General features: G+C 41.7%; 1 protein-coding gene across 1 annotated transcript; it reads right to left on the reverse strand.

The window, feature by feature from the left end:
- Window positions 1-690: 690 nt before the first annotated feature.
- Window positions 691-1,283, reverse strand: LOC142947999 (leptin-like). Its single transcript, XM_076089876.1, has 2 exons — window positions 1,134-1,283; window positions 691-1,026 (listed from the first exon to the last, which is right to left on the reverse strand). The coding sequence occupies exons 1-2, from the start codon at window positions 1,281-1,283 to the stop codon at window positions 691-693; spliced, it is 486 nt and encodes a 161-aa protein (XP_075945991.1).
- Between the last annotated feature and the right edge of the window lie 10,561 nt (window positions 1,284-11,844).

The following is an 11,844-nucleotide window of genomic DNA, read 5'->3' on the forward strand; positions in this document are numbered from 1 at the left end:
AGTGTAGCAAGAGATGAACACTCACTAATGCCTTTGAATTTGAACCTGGTCGGTGTGCCAATTCACTTCATTCTGATCTCTTTTATTCACTTATTACACAACACTGACACACTTGCATATCACAATATGTCTGTTAAAGATTTATTCAGTTTTAATCCAATAGAAAAAAGACAAAATATCAAAAAATCATCTACAAATATAAATAACAATTTTGGGAGGAGTGGATGGTATTGCACAGAAATGGACCCTTTGCCCCTCCTGTCCTTGTAGTTCTCATGCAAACACAGCTGTTATTCTTGGCAAGTTTCAGCCTAGTTTTCAGGGATTAAATCACTAATTGTGACGTTTCCTTTGGCTGCACTATACAGCTCCATGTTTACTACTGAGAGCACCGCTAGTGTCATTATACAAACGCTTTGTGTGCAAAGCATAGATCAGTGGTCATATATATCAATCCTGCAGAAACTACACGTAAGCTGCAAATATTACAAAATGTTACAAAATATATATTTTCTGAATATACTATTTAAATAAATACAAATGTATATAAATAAGTGCATTTTCAAGAATACGTTTCCTTCAAAAGACATGTTCAACATGGCCAGGTGGGAAGTCAGACATCCCTGATGCAGACCTGACAAATAGTGTCCAAAAATACAATTTACAGATATTGGTCCTACTGTCTGTCTGTCAGCAAGTCTCAAGATGATCCAGATTGTTCAGCAGCAGACTGAGGTACTCCTTCACTCTCATGAGCGCCTCGATGCTCACCGTGTGAATAAACTCCTTTCGACTCTGTAGCCTTTGCAGCGGCCCCGGCACTGAGGGCTTTGGCCGCTGCTCACTGCAGTGCCCCTGCCTCCACTGATCCAGGTAACCGGTGAGCGAAGAGATGTCAAACTTGACCTGAGCGACCCCGTTCAGGGTGTCGCAGATCAGGCTGTTGTAGCCCTCCAAGGCCACCACGACGGAGGAAGGTCCTTCCAAAGCATCAGCAGGCGGACTGAGAGTGAGACCAGCGGGGGCCTGCAGCATGAGAGAGAGAGAGAGATCACGATTCAGTCCAAAAAATACACAAACTTTTGTAAACACTTCAGATTTGCGTTCCCCACAAACAGAACCATGTATATTACCTGGAAGTCTTTGTTCAGCCTCACCACCAGCTGTTCGGCCATCCATTTCACTTTAAATTTCATCGTCACTACTTCCACTGGCAGAGGAGCAGCCGAGCACACACTTAAAACGTGCAGCAGAGAAAACAGGAGGGCCAAAGTGTAGTCCATCTTTTTTCTCTGGATGTACCAAGTTGAGGATAGCACCGGTATTCCTAGGAGAAAAATGTTATTCTCTTTAATGTGTATTTATTTCTCGCTTGTTTCAACATTGTGTTAGCTCACTAAGACAGCAGGTCTATCTGTATGTAATCATACTATACATACACAAATGCTTCCTTCCAATAATTACTCAATATGTTTGATTATGACAGCAAATATTTGTGATAGAAACCTGTGAATTCCTGACTGTGTAACAAGTACAAAGATCACTGCTCTTGGCTATAACTATTATTATCAACCCCCTGATTTCTAAACCTCCGCTACATGTTCTGAGAAGAGTAGACGGGGGGGGGGGGCTATGAGCTCATTAAAACCTTCAGCTACGAGACCTAATCTATAAGCAACAAGAATTTCTCTAAAAACAACAGTGACAACTGTCCCTCTTATAGAAATATGCATCTTTTACAAATATATCCAAAATTCAAACATGCTGTACTTCTAAAAGCTGTCGGTCATTAAACAAACAGATGCTCGTAAGTTAAGTCTGGTAAGTAATGAAAGACCAAACGTGACAGTGAAACGAAGGTGGAAGAGTTGAAGCCTGAGTTGACCTTACCTTGGCTGGAAGTCTGTGCTGTGCCACTGTTGGGCTCCATCAGGACATCTTATAGAGGACGGCTGTTGACTCATCTCTTACTCACGTCTCTCTGACCCCCGTTCTCCCCCTCATCCACCCACTCACTTTAACCTTTCCCCATCCCATACAGGAGACTGCTGGCAAGTTTGAATATGAAAGTACAGTTTTGTGACATATTTGAGTCACTGGGAAATACATTGGCAACACTAGTCATCAAAATTCTGAATAGTGATACCTCAATGTTTACAAATAGAAATGACAACAATGTTTGTAATTCTGTGACTTTGGGAGTTTGACATGCCATATATGTTTCATCCTGTGCTGACACCCTCGTATCTATCCACTGCTCTCTCTAAACATTGCCCAACGCCGCCAGTTATGTCACTATTTATTTAGGACGTTCTAACACAGTGTATGAATGCCGAGTAGCACGTAGCATACAGAAGCAGAAGATAAAGAACCGAAACAATAATAAAACAACAGCAGTGATATGAATTATATTGACACAACTCATCTCCTGTTAATTCTTGGAATATATTAATGAGCTGCATCTCATGGATGGAGATTGCCGGCCCGATCAGGTCTTTGAATCTAAAATATACGCATTTCTTTCATGTCTTCATATCTTTATCCTTGTACATTTGTTTAATTCGTTCATCATTTTTTTATCATTGTACATTATTACGTTTCATTTTAGTTTGTTCAATCCGATATTTCTTGTATTCACAGAGTTTACACCGATTGTATCACTGGGTATCAAATATGAGAGAAACAAATATTTGCAAGTTGAAATACTACTCATATATAATTCACATTATACCAATGTATTGTGTGCTCAGCAACACCACACAAAACAAAGTTCATGCAGTCTAACGCTGTCTTAGTTACAGACATAAACTTAAGTTGATGTTTGTCTGAGCATCTGTATATTTCAAAAGTTGATCATCATGCATGATCTTTTCCAGCTCAGTTTAGCAGATTAGTGTTATGTTATGTTCTGAACTTTGTCCAAACAGCAGTTATATTTCCTCCAAAAGTCTTCAGCAAAGCAAAATAGTAACTTCTTATTGTACAGTACTTTGTTCCATGAAATGATTGTGATGAATACCTGGTAATACATTTTATTATTTATGTATTATTTTTGACAACAATACCTAACCACACATCAAAATGTTATTCACAATGAACAACAACAGCATTTTTATGTCATATCAAGATCCCAGATAGTTCTAATGTGAGCCTGCTGTCTTTATGTCTCCGTCAAATTTCAAGCACATCTTTCTCTACCAGCGGATTTATTTTAATCTTTTTCTCAAATTGAATGCTCTTCTTGGAAAAGTTTTTTTTTAAATCTATGTGTTTTTCCAACAGAGTGGATATTTTTGGGAAGCAGATGTTAGTTGTTACTCCATGGAGGAGGAGGAGTGACTGATCAGCAACTCTCTGTTTCTTCAAAGCAAAAAGACGTCAGAGAGGCCAATACTCGCGTGTGTCCACAGGGACCCAAACCATTATGGTCATTTTAGTTTTCTCTCAAGGTAACTTACAGTAAGTCCTGCGAACTGTTAAATTCCTCATGCAGGGCACACGCACAGACTCACTCGCACACACAGAGGTCTCATAAGACTATTGACACATGGTCATCGTCACACTTTCAGCAGAAAAAACAGATCTGAGATATGCTGTGAACGCTGTCTGGAAAAAAACACACTAAATAATATGTTTCTGGGAAGTAAATGGGTGACAGTATCCCACTTGTACTTTTAACAGGAATAGTGTATTATTCATAAAGAAAAACAAGGAATGAAGTAATGCAATTGGATAAATAGTTTCAAAATATCTTTCAAAGTTTTTACAGCGCTGAGGGTTTAAGGAGCTCTCTTGCAACAGAGCAGATTTCATCACATGGAAAAATCCTGACATCTGTGATGAATAAAAGCTGCCTGTTGCTAAAACTATTTTTAAACCAAGATTTAGCCTTCCCATATATAACGTATCAGTAAACAGGACATGTTTTAACATCATGTAGTCTTGACTCAATTATGACATCATTTATTCATTCCACCCCTCATTGATTGCTTATCTGTGAACAAACAGGGCCGTCGTATCTGTGGTGGTACCGATTTGACCTCAAAGGGTTAATCAAAATGTTTATGCCTTTTTTTTAATCAGTTGATTCAGCAAAAGACGGCTCATAAAAGGGGTGAGTCAAAGGCATTTCCTCTTTGCCAGAGTGTTATTTTATGAATCTGTTCATTTAGCCCACGGTTCTCAGCTTGCTCAAATTAGTTCCAAACACCAAAGATACACATTTGTCCTTTTGTGGCGACATTAGAAACCACAACTGCAGCAAACAGCTTTGTGGGTCCAGAGTGTTATGTTTGGATTTCCCTTGCATCCCTGCAGGACATGAAGTCACCTCCAGGAGAATGACAGAAGGATGCTGCAAGTCTTTATTAATAATTCATGAGGACTTTGTGTCACATGACTTATGGGAGCTTATGAGTCATACCCTCAGAAGAAGTGTGTGCCCCTCTTTTATCAAACTATACACACTTGCCCACACAGTAAAACTGCATGTGCAGTGTCCATTAACCCTTTAGGGTCAGCAGAATGGAGGTAATTACTTTAACAGTGAATGACGTGGGATAATATGCAGACCAAAATGTTAAACCTGCTGACCTGCCCCATATGTAGCTGAGCCATGGTAATAGGCCTTGCACAGTATCAGATTACTTTTCCAGAAGCAGCATGGAAACCAGGAATTCCACTCGGCAGAATCTGCCTGCATGAGTCACAGAAATGACTGGAATTGAGATTCATTGATCCTGCATGTGCTGCCGTTCAGGAATATGTATTGTTTTCATTAGAGCCACTTGGGTGCCGTTAACACAGCTGGTCTGAAAACACCCGAATCAGCTTTTCATTGAGGCAGTGCTTTAGAATGAGTCCAAACCCCTAAGTCCAGTCACAGCAAGCAATACCTTTAACAAAATAACATGTTAGGTTATGTTACAGTTACAGTATATGTTGTAAATGCAAAAAATTAATAAAAAGCGACCTATCACAAAGGATCAAACGAGTAAAAGTGTTAAAACGCTTGAGTGAACTTGTGAAGACTATAACTAGTGACATGTTATGCAAGGTCCAAGATATTTTAGGGTTTATCTGGTTGATGCCCTTTCCCACCATTTCTGTTGACGTTGAATAATACATTTGTAGCACCTTTACAGTAATCCCTGTTCTGTTCCAGCCAGTCAGATCCCTGCAATGTAGAAGTTTTAGCCAAGCGCCTGAAACAGACTTACCGGAAATAAGTCGTTGCTTCCTTTAGATTTTAATTTATTTATCATTACACAATACCAAGCAAAGAAATCGTCAGTGGAGATAATGTATATTCATATAAGAGATTATGCAAATCCTTTGCAACACTTTGAATGTGTGATGTCTGAAAAGCTTGTACTGCGCAGTAAAAATAAAAAAACACAAGAAAGTACGAGAGGGAATACTTCCATCCGTCAATATAAAATGTGAGCGTCCACAGACAAATGAGTCTCCATAACTGGACTGTTAGCTGTAGTGAGTGATGTGACGGTGCTTTGGCCTCAGAGGACGATTAGGAATTACAAGTAGTCCTTCATCATTACCTTTACGTAGGCAATCTATCTAAAAGTAATGGCAGGTGCACGAATGAACCCCACCATCTGTCGATGCTGTACGACAAGTTGCCACACATCATTATCTGCTGGGTTCCTAATCTTCTTTCCAGTTAAAACTGGCAGCAATCTCCGTCAAGAGACGTAGTTCTGTACAAGTTTGTCACTTCCAGAATTCGTCTCATATGGCTCACCATAGCATCACTGGTACTTGAACTGATTCATCCTTCCATTACATCAAATGTGGATTGTTTCTTAACTGTGACCAGGTGTTTGATGGATGAAGCCAAATCATAGGACGCAATACTTTAAAATATCTTTTGTAAAAGATCTGTAATCTGTAAAAGAAAATAATGATGCTGAAATTTTCCACAAAACCCCCCAATGGCATTCAAGCTTCCTGTAGTGTCATACTCAAACTCCATCTCTTTCCAAATCTGACCACCAGGCAGACGGATAACGCTGATCCCAGTGGTTGTCCCATTGCGAAATCTTGACAAAAGTACTGAAAAAATTGCTCTCTGCAAAGTAAAATAAGTTGCATATGGTACGTTGTTGTTGATTGTGAGGTAAAATGCCAGCACTTTTGTTTTTTTCTTTCCAAAACTCAATGGATGAACTCCTTCAAATGAGTCCTGACTGAGAATCAAGCCCATGGACGAGGGATCTGGCTTAAACTGATATTTAAGGTGAGCAGATAAACTTTCCCCCCCTTCAGCAAATAAAAAAACATCTTGAAGTGTCGAACGCTGCACATGCATCATTGTGCACTGTGAGGGTCAAGCATCCAAGCGAGGTAACAATAAGCAGCAGTAGAAGTAGCAATGCATTTTGGAGCGGAGGGGACTTAAACAGTTTCACATTAGCTCAGAAAAAACATCTGACTGCACTGACGGAAGCAGGTTGAAGAAAGAAAAAATTCCAGGGTCATTAGGATATTGAAACCAGATGTTTTTCTCAAAATCACGACATAAGAAATTGATTTTTTTTTGCTTTTGTTGTTTGAGACATGGATCAAACAATGAAAGTTATTTCACACCAGAAGACAGAAAGCTGGCAGAAAGCTTTCTTTCTCAAAGCATCGTGGGACAGTTTTGGAGTCAATGGATAAGGAATGGTTTAATAAAGTGATTGTGTGTGTTTCACTGGAAGCAAATCCGTTTCACTGGAAGCAAATCCGTTTCACTGGAAGCAAATCCGCATCACTGCTTTGCAGAAATAGACCCGCAATGTTGCTGTGGAAATGAGTAATACACAAGAAATGGCAAATTTCTCCAGAAATGATTTATTGAGTCGAGAGGTGAGCTCATTATTCACTCCCTTCACCAATGCAATGCTGTGAGAGCTGCTAAAGAAGTAGCTAAGAGACAAAAGCTTCTCATTCACTTCATGGAAAAACGTAAAATGTATTACACTGTAAATAACCAAACATATGTCATACCTGGGTGTAATCAATGCAGTGTAATCATGATGAAATACAATTAATTACTGACTTGTGGCATTAGATATTCAACACACAAATACACCACCATCAATATCATGGATATCATCTTAACTGCTGGTGGTGTGTCCATGAATTTATTGTGTGTGTGGATGTAAGTCAGATTTCCTCATTGTAAAAAAAAAGAAACAGAGCCACACTGCCACCCTCTGGAGGAATTATGTGTTGCTTCGGACACATTTAGAATTGGACTAATGGGTCTCAGTTCTTATACCCAGTAACAGAAACCTGCTGGTTTTAAGTGAAACCAACAAAATCAGGGAATGATTTACATCTCTTCAAACCAGTCTACGAGAGGTATGATTATCTTAATTTTCACAGTTTAAACCACAAAAGGAAAAGGAAAGTCAAATACGCTATTTCACAAATGTGTATAGTCACACTTAACTGAAATAACAATTGATAAATTAAGCCTTCACAAGATATAAATTGAGCTCTGGGTGTCAAAACGCAATTATATGCAAATCTTCCTTGATGTTAGGGCCCCTTGCAGATGCTTTTTGGGGTAAGGGCTTCCTGGATAGTCATGTGACAGCAAGCCCAGACCGCAAAAAGACCTGAAAAAAGCAAGACTTCTCAGCTGATATCATGGCCGATGATCATACGCAGTTGGTCCAGCATCTGAAACACACAGTTACAGATCTATGAGACTGAACGCATTTTAGAAATAAAAGTCTTGTATATATCAATTCCCTTTTGGATTTCACATTTTTTTCTGTGCCTCCTGTTGGACTAAAACACCTCGGATAGAGTGAAAATATGATCCAAACAGCTTTGAAGAAGAATAGCGATAACGTTCAGCACTTGATTTTTACTATCCACGACCTTGGCCAGTTTAGTGTGTATTCACTAAAACCAAAAATATGAAAAAGAATTCCATTAAAGCTGGAAAAATTGACATTTACAAACATGTGAACACATGTTCAGTGTGACCTATTCCAGTAGGTCTCAGTCCCATAAACACCTGTACCATTGGCTGAATATTTTACTATGGGACATAGGACACAATAACATAAGTGTAAAATAGGTAATACATTATGATATTTCAAGTCCATTTGTATTCATGAATAATCAATGAATCTCTCTTTTTTTTAAAGAAAAAGGTTATTGTTAACAGGTCAACACTAGCTTGTACATTCAACATCCCACTGTTTGTACAGTTAATGTTTGTTGTGCTGCCTCTTCCTTTTTAAGTCAAAATGGCTTTTGTTTGAAAAGTTGTTAATATATTAAAACTGATGGATTAGACAAACTATAAAATTCCACATTTGAAATAAACAATTACTAATAATGCAGTATTTTCCATTGATTATGTCTGATCATATCCTAACATGAATACAGTCAGTCACTGATCATTGTAGGAGCATTATCAGTATTGATTATCACAGATTGATTCAAAATACAACAAACTGTGAATGGCAGAAGTGAATCTAAATATTGTGAGCTGCCGTACACCCGACCCAATACACATGCACATGTATCATCACCGAGCATATCAATAAAACAAACCACAAATCCCTTTAACTAAATGCAAGGAATTATAGTTCCAAAATGTGTGAAATATTGTTTTCTAGCCAGCTTCCTAAATTCCGCTTTGTGTTTTACTTTCATCACACCTTACACATCAGACACCCCAATGGGGTGTAATGTCAATTGGCACAATATAAACTGACAAAGCATTTGACATATTTTGCTTCTTTGGAAACAATGGGAATTCAGTAAAACTGGAGCACTGTGAATAACACTGAAATGTCCAAGAGCATGCTGGAGCACTTTGTGACTTTCCAATTGTAAAAAAAAAGAGAATGACGTACTGTTTGGGAATTAGAAAAGAAGAGAAACAAAGTCAAAATGTTGAGAGTGTGAGTACATTTTACGTGAAATGCTGTTTCAAATTATGATTCGGAACAAAGCCAGAGAGGCAAAATGTGGGTTTCGGGTGCTCAGATGTTAAATGTGGATCCAAAGGTTTGTGTACAGTGAGATGGTGCATCAACACAAATCTTCAGAGATTTTTTAACCAACTGAATATTATACAAATGTTCTGTTTTCAATACACCTATTACTCAAATAGTGGACTGCTATTTACTATTTCACACAGGTGCCAAATTGTAAAACTGAGATGGCTGCAGGAAAAGGTAAAACATATCATGTCTGGGGGCCTTATCATTGGTCATGAAGTGAAATATCTGTATTAGTGTTCCAGTAAAAATGACTGACAGAGATGGGCTGTTTAATGAAGTGCTATTGCCAAAAAACAAAGATGCTCCTGTCAGTGCGGACAAAAGAGAGTAGACCACACTGGATGATCTTCATGTGAGCTGTCCATGGTTCTGAAAGACTCACAACAGCCCCGCCGGTAAACGCCCAAACCCCCCAACACACACACACACACACACACACACACACACACACACACACACACACACACACACACACACACACACACACACACACACACACACACACACATCCTCTCACGACATTGTGCATGTGTGCAAGTGTGTGTATGTCTGTTTGTGCGTATGTCTGTCTGAATGTGTCCGACAATGTGTGTACGTGTTTAAGCAGGATCTTCTTGCTACATGCAACATGCATCCCTCTTGTTTTGTTTTTTTTCTTGTAGAAAATAGTGTAACGGACTGAAGACATATAATGTTAACCTGTTATGTTAGGTGTTATGGTGTTTACAGAAAGTGTTCTAAGATGTTCTATAAGATTGGTTCTTGCATTTACGGAGGTCAGTGAAGGCCTCATGCCTGGTGGGATGTTGTGTTTTGTGTACCTGGACGACGAGAGTTAGTCTATGACCGGGAGCAGATGGTTAAAGATGTTACAGAACGTTAACAGTGTTGACTGTTTGTTGGCGTAGGCTACGGCCCACAGTAGCCTGTGTACTGTCCGCAAATAAAGGACCACAAGAAAATAACGTCTCGTAGCTTTCCTGAGTAAGGGTCGCTACATTTGGTGTCAGAAGTAAAACTTTCGGCATTCATCGACATCGCCACGCCGGCTAGCAGCAGAGAAGCTAAGTGGCTAACGTTCATCAGCGGTGAGAAACATGTGGTCGGGGAGCCGTCTCGAGATTAAGCGGGAAGAAGACAGTGACAGACAAGGACGGGACGGAGCAGCCGAGGCCTGGCGGATGACGGAGCACAGAGAGCGGGTCAAGGAAATGACCGCGAGGATGGCTGCCGAGGCTGGCTTGGGCCGCGTGGACCGCGCCGGTGGTGAATGTAGCGGCCGTAAAGGAATGACTACGGCCGTTGGAATGGACATGGCCAAGCACCCTGAGCCACACGGAGAAGCTGTTCCGGCCACAATAAAGACCCCCAGATATGACGGTAAATCTAACTGGGAAGCTTTTCAAGCACAATTTGAACTGTTAGCTCAGGCCAGTAAATGGTCCACTTCGGTAAAAGCTCTCCAGCTGGCGATGTGCCTCACGGGTGATGCTTTATCAAGCCTGCTGCTGCTAAGTCATGATGATAGGAGGGATTATGATGCACTAATTGGGGCTCTAAAGCGACGATTTGGACAATGCTCTGCCACTAGCCTGCTCCGCTCTGAACTGTGCAGCAGACAACGACGGCCAGAGGAGCCGCTGAGGGAGCTCGCTAATGACATTGAGGGGCTTGTTCACCGCACCTATGCCCACATGCCCCCTCCCATCCAGAGCGAGCTAGCAAGGGACCATTTCCTCCAGGCCCTGCTTCCAGCTGACCTGCGCATCCAGACACTACTGGCTCACCCTGGGTCGCTCCAGGAGGCTTTGGAGTCAGCTACAGAGAGAGAGATGCTGTGTGCTGGCGCCTGGAGTAAAGTGGTTGAAAAATCACCAAAGATGAGAGCTGCTGGTGAGACTGAGATGGACTTGGCGCAACCTGCCTGGGTGGGGGAGCTAACCCAGCTGGTGAGGGCTGCCACTCTGAGAGATGAGAGGCAGGACAAGCCACGACCAAGAGTCTGCTGGGGATGTGGGCAGCCTGGCCACCTGGTCCGACACTGCCCCCGTACCACCACGAACAAGGGAAACGAGCCGGGGACCGCATAATCGGGACGATGCGGACCCCTGGCACTCTGTCCCGACCCCCTTTAAATAACGAAGCTACGCAACTCTCTGACCAAGTAGGAGCACCCCGACCACCGGAGGATTTTGATGGTCAGCTGGAGCGACTAGTGGTGCTGGGTCGAACCTGGATAGGAGACTGTTGGTATGCACCGCTGACTATTGGAGGGACATGCTGCTCTGCACTGGTAGACACGGGTTCGTCAGCAACCCTGGTGAGGCCCGATGTGGTGAAAAATAGAACTGTTATTTTCCCCACAATAGTGAAACTGCAGTCAGTCACCGGAGAGCGAGCCCCCATGGTTGGGGAAGCAATAGTGACTCTGGGGCTGGGAAGGAAATCTGTCCGCTGCCCGGTGTGGGTTGCTAACCTGGAGGATTGTATACTGGGACTGGATATTCTCGGGGCTTTGGACTGTGTCATAAACACAAAGAGAGGAACTCTCACTTTTCCCGACGGCCATGTCATCCAGATGTGGCGACAGCCACCCCGGCCTGGCTGTGTCACAACCCACACCATTACCACACTAACAGCTGAGACAACAAACTCTGCTGCTACCAGCAGCATGCCTTCAAACGAGCCACCTACGCCGCCCTCTACCCTGCCAACTGTCGAGCTGCACCCACCTCCAACCACTGTCTGGCCAGCTGCAGGTTCACACACACAGGTGACAAACACCTCCCCACCTGACGACAGTGAAAGGGTC

The sequence above is a fragment of the Anarhichas minor genome, unplaced genomic scaffold (assembly GCF_050575085.1).
Source record: "Anarhichas minor isolate MPS153535 unplaced genomic scaffold, ASM5057508v1 ptg000011l, whole genome shotgun sequence".
NCBI lineage: Eukaryota > Metazoa > Chordata > Actinopteri > Perciformes > Anarhichadidae > Anarhichas > Anarhichas minor.

Coding starts and splice junctions, on each gene's coding strand:
- LOC142947999 (XM_076089876.1), bottom strand. CDS start 1,283: ATGGACTACACTTTGGCCCTCCTGTTTTCTCTGCTGCACGTTTTAAGT. Junction 1,027..1,133: donor GGCTGAACAAAGACTTCCAG/GTAATATACATG, acceptor CTCATGCTGCAG/GCCCCCGCTGGTCTCACTCT.